The 17,532-nt window shown below is 46.6% G+C and overlaps 1 protein-coding gene across 4 annotated transcripts in view; it reads right to left on the reverse strand.

The window, feature by feature from the left end:
- Nucleotides 1-17,354, reverse strand: part of FAM117A (family with sequence similarity 117 member A) — a 42,515-nt gene extending 25,161 nt beyond the window's left edge. For all 4 annotated transcript variants that reach the window (XM_055576166.1, XM_055576164.1, XM_055576165.1 and 1 more), the window contains exon 1: nt 17,119-17,354. In XM_055576166.1, coding sequence (XP_055432141.1) covers nt 17,119-17,314 — 196 coding nt within the window. In that variant the 5' untranslated portion in view covers nt 17,315-17,354. The remainder of the gene's footprint in view (nt 1-17,118) is intronic.
- Nucleotides 17,355-17,532: the final 178 nt, after the last annotated feature.

A 17,532-nucleotide genomic window follows, 5' to 3' on the forward strand; every position in this document is an offset into this window, starting at 1 on the left:
AGAAGGACCTCATATCCCTGGCTGGAAATCAGCTCAGGCCTAACCACACCAGTAAACCTCCACTCTGAGAACCCAAAGGAGAAGGGCAACAGCTCTTAGGAGGAGGGGTCGGGGCAGGAGGAAGGCAGCAGATGACACAGGAAGTGAGGCATCTGCGGCTGCCCTTCTCAACTTGGCCAGAGCTAGACTACAGGGTGGAGGCTTAGCAGCTTACAAGGAGAGAACAGCCCCTGACCAAAGGGTCCTGGCTGAGCAGCTATGGGGCTACTTCCCTTATTTTACTATCTTTTGGGCAACGCAGGAGAGAAGCCTGGGAAGTAAGATGAGGCTACTCTCCATCCATCCTCCAGACTCACTCCATGAGTCTGAGTAACTCCAAAATATCCAAGAAGGACTACAGAAGTAAGAAGAGACAGAGTCAATGAGATTTCACACGTGGCAAAACTAAGCAACTGGCAGGTTCAACAAACAAGTTATTAGTCGCTTTCTCATGTTGCTGAGGTTTGAACCAATATTAGCACTAGTCTTACCTCCCCTCTTTAAGAGAAAAAACTCTCATTATAACAGAAGCTGTAAATATATTGGAGGAAATTAAAGGAAATTTTTTAAAATGCAGATTAGCAAAACTTAAAAAATGATGCATGCCACCACTCAAAAATCACTACTGAGCAATCCTTCCTGATCTCGGGGCACATACATAGGCATAGATATATATATATATATATATAGATAGATAGATAGATAGATATAATTTTTTCTTAATGAGATCCTATTACACATGTTTTTCTCACAATGTGCTTTTTTCAGTTGCTGATCTTCACGCTGGGAGCGGGCAGAGGCAGGGCGGCCGGGAGGCTGGGGCAGGCAGCCGGCTGCACACCGGGGAGCAGGCCCTGTCCTTTCTCCTAGCTGGGATGCAGCACTTTTGCTGGGGGTGGGGGCAGGGAGGAATGCTCATCTGGAGGGGAGCAAAGTAAAACAGAGATTCCGAGTTTCTAAACATTTCCCCAATACCAGATTTGCAGTAATTAGGGGAAGTTCCTTCTCGCAGCTTCATGGGGATTACTTTTCCATTTTAGTATGTGTGCTGGGATTAAGCAGTGCAGGCAGTCTTCTGAGCTGCTTGTGGTCCCGCGCCGCTTAACTGCTTAACTCAGGGACATGTGGGTTTTGGAGGGAAGTTGTGGTCAAACTGAAATCCCCAATATGACTGTACAGGAGTTAGAAGCCCTCCTTGGAAAGCCCAAGGAGACCCCATCCATCCCAGCTGGGAAAATTAAACCCGGAGCTTTAAACACATCTTTCAACACCAAGCAATAGCTCATTTCAACCATAACAGGGAGAAGAAACTAAAGAAACGAGATTAAAAAGAAAGAAGAAAAAAAGAGTAACAGCACATTTCAAGGCTTAACTAAAGAGAAAAAAAATGAAAAACTTCAGCCAAGACCTCAATACTGGCTCTGTACTTAATACTCCCTCCGTATCTAAGTGTGCAGCTCAGGTGAAAGCATTTCTCACTGTGTGTCTGACTCCCCAGGATGCAGACCACACCTACGGGCGGCTGGAGAGAAGTGTCAGTAGAAACTCATTTGGAGGTTTTTCACTATGGGGGAAAAATAAGGAAGTCCCAGGCTCTTCCTAGCAAGGAGGGAAAGGGTGATTCCACAGTGTACGTGTGTGTGTGTGTGCGCGCGCACGCGTGTGTGTGCACAAAGAGAAAACAGCAGTTACTTAGATATTTGTTCAATTCTCAAGCAGCTGCACTTAGAAGAAAAGGAAGTGGTGTGGACTTTTCACCTTTTATCTGAATTCTCTGAAAAGGAGTTCTGTAGGATTTCAACATTCTTAAAACAGGACAAAATACTAGCGTTACTGACTGGAGCATGCTTTCTTTGGGGATCTAGTTGGGCTTTGTAAGAAGAGCATAAATAGCCATGGCCTAGCCTTCTCCCCCTAAAAACAATTCTCACACCTTGTTTATTTGGGAGTGATGAATTTCTGCATTGCTAGAAACTCAGAGGACAGGCATAAACCTTCAGTATCTTCACTCCAGACAACAATCTGATCCCTATCAAGCAGAGAAGAAATCATGATGCCCAGTCAGCTATTTAAAGATAAAAGAGGTGAAGGAAGAACCAGAGGTTGGAGAGGTTCATCTACAGTAAATCCTGTGAGAGGACAACCGTGATTGAAACCCTACCCTGAGTTCTGTTCTGAATGTGTATGCCCCACATACTCTCAGGAATTCTCCAGGTGAGGGCCCAGGAACACCCTCATGTAGACATCTCTCCAATGCCACAGAGTAACTTGAGACACAGGTCTTTTTTCCCCACAGAAGACTTTTCAAAGTTCATTTTCCCTCTTGTGTTTCATTGTCAGACTCAATTGGCATGACTGGCTGGATGCCTTGGTTCAGGAACTTCCCTTCAGTCTGGAAGGGTTCTCTATTCCTTTCCCCCACTAGGAACCAGCGCAGTCAAACCTGCATCCAGGGGACAGTTCTGCTCACTGGGCATGTGAGACAAAACGACAAAGAAGGCAATTAATAAAGGAGGGATCCCTATTCTAGTGAGGTCAGTGGAAAGTGAGTGAAAGAAAGAAAAGGAAATAAGAATAGAATTACAAAAAAAAAAAGAACAGAATTACAGATAATGTTCAAATAATCAAAGTAATTTCTGCTTTGTAAACAAATCATGACTTACTTTTAGCTTCACCTAGCCTGCCTTCTCCCTAACCTCACAAACTGCCAGACAGCAACATATGTGTGAGCAGCCGATACTCAATTTACTATCAGTCCAAGTCACACAAAATAATCTAGACTCTGACCGAATTTGATGGCCTCAATTTGTTGCCTTCCCCCCCCCAGTGGATTCCAAAACTCCCAAATTTTTTATTCCTCTTTAGAACAGCTCACATTAATACTCATGCCCTTCTATGTTAGTTTAGAACCAGCTTTACGCAACTCCCAAAGTAACGGCTCAGTCAGGAAGAGTCATCAGTGGATGCCAAAACTACTGGGGAAAAACATTGTGGAGAACAGAATATTTAACGCTGAAGTATCTCCCCATAAACCACTTATAAGAGAATAATGTACTTCTGCAGTGGGAAAACTGGCGATCACCACCTCAAGTGATCAAACTCAGCATTACTAGTAATGGAAGGCCTGACCCCATGTGCCTCCTGAAGTGATACATCCTGGGCACACAACTTCACCCATGAAACGTTCATGCCCCAAATGTTTTACTTGAATCAAATTGGGCCCCAGACCTAACTTCCCACTTGCAGGAAATACAGGGGATGGAGGCAATTTCGATCCCTGGCTTGGGAACTAAGATCCTGCATGCTGCCCAGCATGACCAAAAATTTTAAAACAAACAAACAAAAAACAAAATTAAGAAGTGGCATGTCATCCCAGGAGCAAGACCTAGACGGGGCAAACTTAAGGGGTTCCCACAGGTTCAGAAACACAGGTGGAATTGGATATCACCTCAGTTAAGCCCCACCATGTTAGCCCTGGGCATCCATTCGCCATTACTGCTCTTCAGCAGGAATGTAGGAACCAGTGAGATCCCAGGGAAAATGAGTAAAGGTAGCTAAAGAGAAGGTAGCTAGATCCCAGGAGGAAGGTGAACTGTGTGAGTGTAAAAACAAAGGACAGAAAAAGACTTCAATTAGGAGGGATTCCAACCAGATAAAAAGAAGAACTTCCTGCTCATCAGAACAGGAGGGACGGATGAGGAAGATGGTAGTGTCTGCCCTTGCAAAGCTCCAGGGAAGGACCGTCACATGGCCCCAGAGGTCTCAATATTCACCTCCCAGAAGGCAGGAGGTTGTACCTAGAGAGTTTGAGTCCCAGCTAGTTCTAGAATTCCCCAACTGTTAAAGAGTGAATCATAAGAGATGGCTACTGACAGAGTCAGCTAAACTGAAAGCCCCAAAACAAAGCCCATGCTGTCATTTGGGGCAAAATTAGCTAAGGGAGAAAAGTCCAAGTGAGATATGTCTTACCTGGGCTGATCAGGCAGCTGTATTGTGGGCTCCCAGGCCATCTCTCCCACCTCCGCCCCCATGCAGGAGAGTATAAATAGCACTCAATTTACCTGTGGCTTGCCACAGGCAGAAGGGCTGTCACGTGGTAACTGTTGAATAGACAGCAGAGCTCAGGAGGCAGGTTTGCTCAGTTGCTACACCTCAGTAGGTCTGACAGGACCTCTTCTCTGGTTCATTTTGCTTCGGGCTGGGGGTTGGTGAGGGGGGTTTAAAGGAGCAATTAATCGATTCTGTTTCTCAGGGCCATGCTTTGCCTTCAGGGTCTAAAATCCTATTAGGGTTGACTCTGCTCAACCCTCAAAGCCTTGAAAACCTCCATGATCATTTTGTCCCACTTGCAAAGTCTTCTCTGGTTATGTCCATCTCTTTACTCAAGTTCTACTCTGTTCCCAGCTTCAAAACAGAAATACCCAAAAGACCACTCCATCCCACCGAGTGATTCCCTACCTGGCCTCTGACATTCTGGAACTGATCCAGCCTGACCTCAAATCCCAGGCAAATTCCCAGGCTGTGCCTGGTGGAAAAACCCCAAAGTGTGCTAGGCAACATTCCAGGGCAGCCCCTGCTCTAAAGCCCCAGTCCTGCTGGTTGCTTAGATCTCCTAAGGGAGGCTCAAAGGTCATATAGTGCCTCCAGGGTAAACCCTGTCTGAAACACGAGATCAAATGGCTCCTCTAGAAAGAGCCTTGAAAGGTATGACCTTGGGAAGACTTTTCCAACCCTCACTGTACACCTGAGACCACTGATGACTTCACAGCAGAAGGATGCTTGTCAAGTGACCTCTCCACATGTGCTTTCAGGGGCTGAGGAGGACGTAGAAGGTGGGTAATACCATTTTCCCCATACATGATGGGTTTTGTATCTGCCCTTAAACCAAAAGCTGCTTGACAGTAACGATACCTTATATGAGTCAGGTAAAAAACAGGCTTATCCTCCTGAAGCAAAGGGAGAATATGATCCATGGGAACAGACTGGGGTGTTAATTACTAAGATGTCCCCTCCATGCCTCTAAGAGCTGGAAGAAAAAGACTCAGTGGTCAGGGTCCCCCTCAAGTAGACAGCTCTGGCCATCTGTACAGCAGCTCTAACACAGGCCTCCACACTGCACAGCACCCAGCAGGACCTTGGGGACAGCCTTTTCTCATCCTCTTGCATCTTATCTGGATTCTGGATGCTATCCACTGGGCGCTGATTTTGGGGTGAGACAAAGCTAAAAGAACATTGGAGACAGCCTATATAGCTTGATAACCGCTTAAGCACAAACAAGCAAAGCATAAAAACTGGCATAGTAATATACTAAAGGGGCTTCCCAGATAGCTCAACTGGTAAAGAATCCGCCTGCTATGCAGGAGACCCCAGTTCAATTCCTGCGTCAGGAAGTTCCCATAAAGAAGGGATAGGCTACCCACTCCAGTATTCTTGGGCTTCCCTGGTGGCTTAGACTGTAAAGAATCTGCCTGCAATGTGGGAGACCTGGGTTCGATCCCTGGGTTGGGAAGATCCTCTGGAGGAGGGCATGGCAACCCATTCCTGTATTCTTCCCTGGAGAATCCCTATGGACAGAGGAGCCTGGCGGGCTACAGTCCATGGGGTCCCAAAGAGTCGGACGTGACTTAGCGACCAAGCATAGCACAGCACAACACAGTAAATGCTCTTGGGTCCATTTCACATAACTGGCTGGAGTACCTGAAAAAAGTCCTTTGAGGCCAACTTAACCACAGTCTCACACTTTAGGGTGGTCGCGGGGTGGCAATTTAGTTACGTAAATGACACATACTAAAACTAAAGATTTTCCAAAAACTGTTTCTTCTATGTTAAGCAGTAGAGTTGGACTCATTCACTTACCCCAATTCTGAAAACTGGCAGGAAATGTCAGTAAACAAAAATGTCAGGAATAATTCAAGTGCCTTGAAGGAGCACAGACAGATGCAGAGTACGCAGTGTGGAGAGAGAGAACAAGGGCTGGGAACAAACAGTAGCATCTGGACCCTTAACACTGCTTAGCAGCGATGACCAGATCCACTCCTCTTGGGGCCCTGTGGTCAGTGGAAGATTTTCATTGACAAAGAGTGCAGCTCTTCCTTTGTGTATGAAGTTATAACTCCTGTCTACTTGGTGAGATGAGTTGCACTGAAGCATAGGCTCCTGTACACTCACAAGGTGGTGGGCACAACAGGCAGACAGGTACACAGCCAAGAAAGCTGCCTGGCCCAGCCTATAATCTGGCATCACTTTCTATTAATAAACAAAACTTATTTTCCCCTCAGATTTCTACTATAAAAATGAAAAGTAGTATTACTCTGCAGCTCTGGCACACGAAAGCCTTCTGATTTCATGGATTTTAAGAAATGAAGAGAGCTGAATGAAGAGCAGAGTGAGAACGTTTCTCAGAATGAGGAAGCACTTTTCCCTAGAAGATACCTGGGCATCCTGAACATGCTCAGTGCGGACTAGCAGCCGCTGCAACACTGCTGACCCCTCTGCCGGGTCAATGTGGGGCACGGACTGGGCTCAGACACACGGGAGCAGGCACCCAGTGGCTCTCAGAATCTGAGGCCAACCTTGTCCAGCTCAAGCAGCAGGGACAAGCTGCAGTCTCCTACCATAATGGTCAACACTTGGGCCCAAATCCTGCCTCAACGTGCTACATGAACTCAAGACAAGTCACTTAACTTCTTTGGGCTTCGGTTGTTCCTTCTGTTAAATGGGAAGAATAAGAAATGTTACAAGGATGACAGAAGAAAACTTCCATTCTAAAGAACTCCTGATACAGTCAAATTAGCCTAGCATTTTTCAAAACTTTTTATTTGGAAAGCATTTCAAACATATAGATGTAAGAACAAGAACAGGACACAGAATACCCATACGCCCTCTCCCCAGATTTGCCTGATGTTAAACATTTGTCCTGTTTATCATTTGCTTTCTTTCACATGCACTTTTCTTGACATACACACTCATATACATGTTCTCCTACAGTCACATCCAGCACCCACATGTTCTCACTTAAGACAAACATGAGCGTGTGCACACACACACACACACTCACATCCAGCTACACAACACATACTGTCCTTTGTTGGGTTTTGTGTGGTGGTCTGTCTAAACGACTGGGGTGGGGGGCGGTTCGCGATGAAGAAAAAGCCAAGTGGGGCATGCTACTTGGTGATAGGTCCACGGCCCCACTCCCCACCTCCAAAGCAAAAGTAAGCACTCGCATATTCTGGCTTAGAGATGAACTGTTACATGGACAGGGACCAGAAAAAGTACTATTTACATAAGACAGTTGGTTATCCTTTTATTTTTCTTTAAACAAGAAAAAAAAAACACACACAAAAAAACAACAACAAAAGCATTTAAATGAAGCATGGAAACAACTTTATTATATAGAACTATATTTATATTTGTTATAATGGGGCTTTACCTATGCAGTTGGGAAATAACTGGGAAAGAAAGGTTCCACATAAGCATATGGTTATTAGAACATTCAAGAATTCTATACAAAAAAAAAAAAAAGAATTCTATACAAAATCTGGCTTTGTAAGAGAAATAAGGAAGTCAGAGCAGCCCAGGCAGTTCTCCATGATACCACATCCCTAGATGGAGCTTACTCCTGAGTTCAAGTCCCTGACAGTCCCCTTATTGGATACACACTTGTCTCATAAAGGCACTATCAGGTATCACAATGAATCCACTCCCAGTTAATCTAAAGCTAGAAGAGAGACACATTCAGGCAGGACATGGTCAGGGTGGTGGAGGTCTGCACCAGTCATCCCCTATATGGAGGACTAAATTGTCATCTAAGCCGCAATCCCATCTGTACCTATCTCCCCACCATAGGAATGCACCACCCACGTTTATCTGGGTGGTTTGGGGGGATTCCACACTTACACATAAGAAAGACACCCTTTCTGTAAGCTCCATCTTAAGAATATCTCCTTGACATGGGTCAAAGCTTAGCAACCATAACCATGACTCCACAGAGGCAGGAAAACTCTGCCTCTCGGTTAGCTTCTCATTCTGCATGGAAATTGCATATTTCAAACCAGTTGGAAACACTCAAAAGCTGCCACCATATCACACATATAATGTTGCTACCATCAACTTCCAGTCAGCCACATCAAGTGGACAGTCACTTATGGGGCGCTAAAGGAACAGATTTCTCTGCAGTCCATCTTCCTAATTGTCTCTGGTCAGTTAAACATATGAACTTTTGCTCCTGGTATACAGGTATGTGAGCAAAAGGGAAACAGGCTGGATGTGTGTGGGCAGGCAGCACAGGATGCCAGCCTGGAGGGAAATTCCTCACGGGCTCTCCACACGTAAGTGGGAAGAGCCCTGGATCAGGAGCAAAAGGACTTTACTAGTCACACAGTCTTGGGCAAGTCACTTCCTCTAAGGGCCTCAGTTTTCCTATCTGCAAAAACAAGCAAATGCCACCTGCACTGCAGGTCTCTGATGAGAATAAAGGAAAAACATTCAAGGGTACCGACTGCAAGCAACAAAGAGCCAAACATGCAGAATGCACTGTCACAACTAACGCTACCCACATTCTCCGCTTCCCTGAAAAATCCACATGGATTTTGGGGCTTTCTGGGGTTGGGATCCAAACTTTCTTTCCACAGAAGCAGCTGCTTTAGCCTTCTGTGAAAAGAGAACTCCCCAGGATAGAGGTTCTAATGAGAAAGAGTCCAGGTGCTGCCTCCGGCATTAAGATGTGCACACACCGCATGGATGGCCTTGCATGGGCCTCCCCTCCCCAACCTCGAAATCCAGATGACAAAATATTGTGAAAGCTCTCTGGTTGCATCCCTCCGTCACGTCAAATGCTATCCACTCCACTCTCAACTCCAATTTGTGTGTCATATCTGATGGGCATGAGTTACAAGACAATTGCCAAACAGGGGCCAGGCATCAGGTTCTCAGCCAGCTTGCAGGTGTGGGGCAGGGAGCGCACGTGTTATCAGCTGCGGTTCTCTCAAAGCTGTGTGGGTGATCAAACACACACAGAGCACAGAAAACTCTTAAAGGGAAGCAGTATGTGGCAGTGGGGTTGGGGGGTGGAGAAGAGGGGAGGAGGGAAGAAGCTGCTTTTTCCCCCCTTATAATCACATTTTTACTCTGTTCAAAGTTACCCCCAGCTGGGCAGGTTTATGAAACCATTTTGACTAAGCCACCAGGCCTGCAATTTGGCAGGAGAACACAGGCTCGACACATGACAGTGTAGGTATCAGGGCTTGGAGAATGACAGTGAGCATCTCTTTACAGTATTTCCCCCACTTGGTGGGGAAAAGAGAAGAAGAAACAGCAGTGCTTTGTATTAATATAAAGGATGGTGCCTGGGTTCGGATGGGAGCTTCTAGCCTGATCACACCTCTGGTCACCCTAAAGCCAACAATTTTGTCTAGCCAACAAGCTAGACAATTCCGTTCTTTAGCCCAGAAAAGCTGCTAATTCAGATTCTGCTTTCCTTATACATTATAGCACTCCTAGGAATTTGGTGCAAATCCACCTGGAATCAAAGGACATCCAGCCTTCATCCTTGGCTTCTCACCCATATACACGTCTAAGCCTAAAGCCAGGTCATCTGGCTCTTTTACAAAATCACAACAAAATCCTAAACATTGGCTGTTTCCATGGATCAACCTGGTAACTAACCACCCAAGCTCACCCTCTGGCTTTCAGTGTGTGGGGCAAGAGAATCTACAGGCCTAGCAAAGACATCCATGGAAATGCCACGTCTTTGCCACCAGCTGGGCTTTGAGCCCAATAACCAGGATGAATGGGAGACCAGTGATTGGAAGAGAGAGAACACTAACACTTCAGGAGGGGCGGGGGTGCCTTGTAAGTAGCTAAAGAGAGTGTGTGGGGACCAAAAGTGGGAAAAACCATTTCAAATGAGCCTGGGGAAGCGCAGCTCACTCCCCCTCCCCTGCTCCCTTTCCAGCAACTCCATCCAACAAGTATTTATTGAGCACGACACTCCCCAGCTGCCCTGGCCCTCCCTCTGCAAAAACACTCAAATCTGTTCAAGCTGCAGGGTGAGTTCCATTGCACTTGAACTTGAAACATGAGGTGCCTATCTTTTAAAAAGGCAGGCACACAATTTCCAACATGGGGCAGAAGGGCCTAAAGAGATTTGAGAAAGTTAAAGAGCACAGCTGACCAAACAAGGACACACTAATGCCACTTTCAAAAGGGAAGGGAGAGAGTAAAAATTTAATTTAACCGTAGGGAGAATAATACACCAGCCAACTTAAAAAAAAAAAAAAAGCCTACTAGAGACATCTCAGTAATTCTCTAATTAATCCTACCTAACTCTAAATATTCCTTCATTTTGTACCTCCTCTAGCTTGAATTTACACTTTATTCACCAGTGCATGTGCTAGTAATTTGCTTTCAGAGCTGTATGTTTAATCCTACCTCTGCCTCTTAAGGAGGTTAGACCTCCATGCTCTCCTGCACGTTTTTATTTAGGATCGGATGATGAGGGAGGCAAGCAGCAGGGCAGGTGGTAAACGAGAACTACACTTGTTAAGAAAGTTCCTCCTGGGAAAGCCACCCGCCATTTGCAAGATGGGGCACACAGGTCAGAGGAGTGGCGCCCCAAACTACCACTCTGCCTGCGAAATCCTGCCAACTCTAAGAAGTCACAGTTGGGCAGCGTCGGAGAGAAAACTCCCCCAACCCTAAAGCCTGCCACTTCAGATCATCCAAAGCCCTCGGAGGTATCTCCCCAGCACCCCCCGCCAATCCACCCTTCCAGAATGTGCAGCAGAGCTGACCCCAAGGCGTTCACCACCCCTGGTGTCAGCTGTCTGAGTAAGTGTCTGCACACAGCCCAGACTTTAGTTCCAGGTTCCCCAGGGGCTGGAGTTAAAAGTTTTCCTATTATGAAATACTTTGATAGCATTCTTTTAAGTTCATTAAAGCCACCCTTGATTGGCTGTGGTGCTCGCACAAAGTAAAAGTCAACTGAAGTATATTCAGAGCCTGAGGACAAATACTTAAATAACTCCAAGCTGGGCATTCAGTTTTGTAGCAACTCTGAGGAAAAGTGTGGAGAAAAAAGCAAAGTGCCAGGAAGAGTTTTCAAACCCAGGAAGTTCAGTAGGGACCATGAGCCGGAGGCCTGGCTGAGAGCAGCCAGCTGTGGAGAGCCTCCCTCCAGACAGCTGTTCCCAAGAACAAGAGCCCCTTCAGTTCCACATGACTGGAGAGGAACTGAAGCACAGATCATTTATAACTTTAAATATAATCCCAAACTCTTTTCTCTCTGAGATCAGGATTTGTTTTGGACCCAACAATGTGACTAGTTTGGCTAATGTTTGGTTAATTCATAAAGTGGCAAACCAAATAACAGAGCCCTCTGTGAAGACTCAAATCACCAGATTTCTCACTCATCTTTTCTCTGCTTTCACTCTTCCCTGATCCCTCTTCTAGCCATCTCAGAGGGTGATAAAAGATGAGACAGCCCCATCTCACCAAACAAACTTGCGGGTAGCGACCCACCTTCACTCTGAAATGGGAAGAAACACAAGGCTTTCCCTTCCAGCCCTTTCAAAGGGCTCCAAGCTGCCTGTGGAATAAAAGCAAGCCCAGCTAAGCCTAGTAAAGCATTCGTGCCAGTGTCATAGCGTGTGATATATATGATGGTGTCAAGAAGAACTCAAAATCAGACCTGCGCCCAGAATACGTCACACCCTAAGATAAAATCTGAATCCTTTGGCATCAAGGCTCTACATGAGGCCTGTAAGAATCCAGAGGAGGATTAAGATCTGAGGGATCCATTAAGATCCAAGGGATAGTGTGGCCTTGGTGCCCATCACATTATTCATTGTAAACTGGCAGAAAATGTAGGTGAAGTGTTCTTGGACTACTAAAGCCCACCAACCACTCTGGCAACACTCATATTGCCAACACAACTATGAAAATTTTCCAATCCTGCCTCAAATTTTCTAGAGGATAGTCTATATCTGGAACCAGAGAGAACAATGTCCTCTTACTGCCACACCCCACCATTGTTCTCAGCCTTTCTCCACTGACCTCAAATAGTTTGAAAAATCCTCACTCTATGTTACCTAAGTGGAGAGCTTCCCATATGGACAATCCTTTGCTGTACAAAATACTGAATAACTCATGGACCCATGCTTCTATGAGTACCAAAAGTATAAGTAGTTAGGAATTGTGGCCCCCAATTTCAAGGATGCCATCACTGGTGATAACATTTAAGAGTCAGATACTTCAGCAGTGCATTTTGCTGACCATGTGCCCCGTGCTAGCAAAGCTGTCAAAAGCAAGCTAGCCGTGTCAGGCTGGGAAGTGCTTCATGTTTAATGCCTCCCAAACAGAAGCTGCCTCAATCACAGGTTTTTAAAGGACAATTGTAGCTCTTAAAGGATTTTAACTGCAGCCCCAAGCTTCTTTATAGACAGATGGCTCTGTGGCATGGAAAAGTTACACTCTATTCTAATCTCCAGGCTGTTTCTAACACCAAGGTCCAGAAGGACCATGGTCTGATGAGGGTCGCTAATAAGCAACCTCCTTTATTGTTCCATACCTCTCCAAACACCCATCCCTAAGGATGAAGTTTACAAAAGCATGGCAGGGAAAGAGAGTTTAATAATTACCAATAGCACTGCTAATAACAATGCTGCTTTACATTCACTGAGACGGCCATCGTGGAAAACCTGATGGACATTTGCCTCTATGTCCCTGTGGGGAAGTCAGTATCTGAGGGCAACGATGACTATGCCACCTCTCAATGATCTGTTCAGAAAAATAACAGGTAAGGAGAAGAATCCAAAACAGGAGATAAGCCGAAAGTAACTTCCATCTGATTTTGAAGTGTGTTCACTGCAACTGTGGGTTGTTAGCTTTGGAAGGAGGGTAAGAAGGGTAGAGATGCAAATTTGCCTAACAGTTAAGCTTTTATGTAAATCCAAACTAGTTTATATCTACTGAACACGTCACCTGACAAGGGTGGGGGTGAATAGCCTGGGTTTACATGTGCTGATCTTCTATAAAGATTGAGAACTGACTAGAAGTTGATAATGTCCCTTTCTTTTTCCCTAAAATATGAGTGGGGATACAGGCTTGAGTTTTCTTTGCTCCCTTAGGATTTTCTGCAGAGGTATATACTACATACATTTGAAACTCGTCTTTACACAGTACTATTGGTCAGGAACATTGTGGAAGACAAGGCGTAGGCTATTTTTTTTGTTTGTTTCCTGAAAAGTTCACGTAGTAAATACTTTAGGTTTTGTGGCTATTTGGTCTCTATCAAAACTACTCAACTCTATCACTGTGCAAAACTTCTCAAATTTTGCCAATGTGCAAAAACAGCCACAGACAATACATAAATGAAGGAGCATGGCCGTATTCCAATAAACCTTTATCTACAAAACCAGGCAGAAGCCTGGATTTGGTCTGCCGGCCATAATGCCAAGCCTTGGTTTAAGAAGAATCTAGTGGGCAGAGGAGATTCAGAGGCAGCATTTGGCTTCCCCAGCACCCAGCTGGACCGTGGGGCTGGTCTTCTAGGGAAGAATTTGCAAACCTCGATTGAACATTAGCTTCATTTTCAGGACATGGAGACAGAGACAGAATACGTAAGACTGGGGCCCAGAACAGTTTACCTCCTAGCCCCATTTTGTTCAACATCAGTCTGTCCTAGAAGAACTTAAAAGTCAGCAGACTCCAATTGACATAAGACACAAACAAGAATTTAATTAAAGGAGAAACTGCAGTAAGATATTTCTCCTGGGTTTCTGCTACCTACTAGGAGCTCTTAGCTTCTTAAGAGTTGATCTTCATTTTTCTCTTCACTCTTCTGCCTTCCACACCCCCTGCCCAGGCTCATAAAAGCCCAGGCGTCTTCACTTTATGAAGACATCCCTTAAGGATGAATGGCCACAGAAGGTAAATCCTTAACCCCTCCTCTTTTAAAAAACATCTAGGACTTCCCCAGTGGCTCAGTGGTAAAGAATCCTCCTACCAGGAGACACGGGTTGGAACCCTGATCTGGGAAGATCCCACATGCCACCGGAGCAACTAAACCCGTGCATCACAACTATTGAGCCTGTGCTCTAGAGCCTGGGAGCTGCAACCTCTGAGGCCACGACCCGCGACTACTGAAGCCTGCACACCCTAGAGCCCATGCTCCCACAACAAGAGAAGTAACACTGCAACTAGAGAATAGCCATTTGCTGCAACTACAGAAAAGCACAGACAGGACTGAAGATCCAGCACAGCCAAAAATAAATAAATAAATGAATAAAATAAACAACAACATCTGAGATATCTTGTCAAGAACACAACAGGGTGTGTGGTGGAGAGATAACTGCACAGCCCTGAGCACTACATCACTTTGAGATGGGAAACAGAAACAGTGACGACACAATTGTTTCTGAGACTCAGTTCCAGCTCACTTTTTTTAAAGCTGGGTTTCAGAGCCCTGTTTAGAAAGCCCATTTTAAAGGATGAGTGAATAAAAGTGCAAGGGGAGGCCCTGAAATTCTGAAACCCGCAGTACTGGTTTCAGACCAATATGGGTTTGCTCTTTGAAGCCTGAAAAGGCAACGTGCTCTGGCCAACAGGCTCTCACCTTGGCTGGGTGGAGAAAATAACAATATAAGCAGCAGCAAACACTGCAGAGTACCTTCTACTTGCCAGGCGCTGTTCTAAGCACTTTACAGCTATTGAGTCATTTGATTCTTATGATGTAGGTATTATTATTCATACTCTACAGATGAGGAAATTGAGGCACAGAAGTTACTTAACTTCTTCTAGGCCACGCAGCTAGTAAAAAATAAAACCTGGATTTGATACCCAGGTAACTCTGGCATCCAAAGCCATTCTCTTGAGGGTTTATGACCACTAAGCATTTCCTTCTATCACATACAACCCTTCGGGCCCAGAGGAAACCACTTCTGCCACTTCTCAAGGCCGAGGAATGGAAAAAATCTGAACACACATAAAGGTAAGAGTTAACATGTAGAAGACCTGATGCACTCCCAAACCAAAGGCCAGGGACATTCCTTTAATGTTTGGTCACAAATAAGTCCACAGGCTCAGGCTGCTCTTTCCTCCTGTCTCTCCTCTCTCCTGCTTCACTGCAAACCTACAAATAATCCCACTACAGACCAGGTAAGTGCCTTATTAGCAGTGCCTCTGGGATACTAATAGGTGGAGGAGAAACAATCCTTCAGCCCAATCTATAAGCAAGAAATCACTCAATCTGTCTTAAATCATCCAACAAATCATGCAGAGCTCTAGCCTCCTATGTTTTTCACCAGTATCTTAGGGTACCTGGTCCTAAAAAAGGAACTGGCCACGTAAAGAACTCAGTCATCCAAAGCTACACTCTTCTTTCCAGAGTATCCAGCAGTGTTTGTCCTTTTAATGTTAGTTCTATAGTAAACACAACATAACTGCTCTTAAAATACAACTGTTAATAGCTTTCCAACTACTACACAGGCAGGCTTTCTGCTGATGTCCACTAAAAGTGACTAGGTTCTGGTGCTTGCTGTTCTACTAACTTCCCTGACTCTAAGGAGGCACAAACAAAACCAACAGGTTTGTACTCTTGTGGTTTGCTTTAGAGCAGTTCACGATAGGCCTGAGTTTGTCTGGGCATTGCCTTGCTCTACATCGTCAGATTCTAGGCATACTTGTACTAGTTGGTTACCATCTTGCTACCACATTTGACCAAGTTTCTGTGTTCCAAGATGCAATGCTAACATTTACAGTGAAGTCCAGACAGACGAAGACTTTCTAGTTCAGAGACCCTCTTAATCCCATTCCTACCTAGGAAGGCACCGTAGCAACTACACTTTCAGGAAGGGCTGGAACTAAGCTTAGTAATCACAAAAAGCCTGAGAAACTCTGGTTTAGAAAATGTCATTAACCATCAGATGGCAGGGACTATGACTTTTGTACATTTGGTAGACCCTGAGGCTTTGGAAGTGTGCAATGATCCTTTCACATCTGGTGTGAATCAAATGTAAGCCTCACTTTCAACTTATGGCCAACCTCCTCATGCAAGTAGGTTCCTTCTTCCATTCCTAACTGCCTGTATTTGCAGGGGATCCATTACAACTTTGAGCGTGAAAGCAAGGTTAAGCTTGCTCTTTGCCAACCACATCCACCACGTTAAGCTGCTATTAAGACATCTTTTTGGTGCTGTAGAAAAAGTGGGAGTATTTGCCACACTGCACTTGATTGTAGCCCTCACCCCACTGCCACGTTGACTGACAAGCTCAGGACAAAACAGCATTGGTGGGGGGAGAACGGAAAGGCAGGGGGCAAACTACCCAGATCCTACACCTCCACACACACGCGCGCGCGATGGTTGGAATGAGACTACCATATTAAGCAGGTTTGTGATCTGGGAACATACAACTTTTGGGCCATACCAACAGGAACGTAGGGAGTAGGAGCGGAGCGTTTGTATGGTGGTAGAAGCCGTTAAACTTATTCCAATGGCTTAGAAGAAACAAGCTCCAGGAGGTGCCATAAAGCGAAGCGCATATGAAGCGGTGGGAAAAGGAACTCCAGAGCTGCAGAACGGGATGCTGGGGCCAAACTCAAGTTGGAGAACTAACACATGGCTCCATGGGGCTCTCTCCATGCCCCTCCCCCTCAGCGTGCAGATATCCAACGCCCACCGGCTCCCCGCTCCAGTGCAATCCCTGCATAGGGCGCCCCCATCACGCGCCTCACACCTCGCTGCCACCCGTGCATCTTCCATTCACCCCCACACCACATCCCTGCCCACATTTCGGTTACGCCCCCAAAGCCAGCCTCCATCTGCCAGGACCTTCCCCTCACCTCCCAGCCCGACTCCCCTGCACTATGTCCCGGCGGTGCACTCCGCGTTCACCGCTCCTCGCTCTCGCTCCTTCCGTCCGCGCAGACTCTCCGCGACCCCCTTTCTCTTCCTTCGCCCCTATTCCACTTCCCCCTTACACTTTTCCCCGTACCCCTCCCCCCGACACGCGAGCCACCACCGCCCCCCCTCCACCCCCGCCAACGGCTCCCTCAGCGGCACGCACTCCAGGCCCGGCTCACCTGCGCGGCCACCCCCGTCCCGGCGCTGGTGCGGCTGCTGCAGCTGGAAGGGGACGGTGGCCCTGAGCGGCTGCAGACCAGCTCGGGGGGAGCCGGCAGGGACTGGAGGAGAGCAGCCCCGCCGGAGCCCCCCGGCCCCTCCGCGACCCGGCCCCCAGGCACCTCCGCCTCTGCCGCCCGCTGCGGCCCCGGCCATCGCCCGCCCGCCGGACCGCTCTCCCGCCTCGGACCCACAGCGAGCCCCACACAGCCCCCAACCCCCGCTGCAGCTGCTTATCTGCCCTACGGGGCGGAGACCGGCCCCCTCAGCCCAGAGCCCTCATTGGCCTACGGATCCCCAGACCCCTCCTCCCAACCAATCCGCGGCTTGATCTTCCTCTACCAGAGGATGATTGGTTAATATGCCTAGCGATC

The sequence above is a fragment of the Bubalus kerabau genome, chromosome 4 (assembly GCF_029407905.1).
Source record: "Bubalus kerabau isolate K-KA32 ecotype Philippines breed swamp buffalo chromosome 4, PCC_UOA_SB_1v2, whole genome shotgun sequence".
NCBI classification, from domain to species: Eukaryota; Metazoa; Chordata; class Mammalia; order Artiodactyla; family Bovidae; genus Bubalus; species Bubalus kerabau.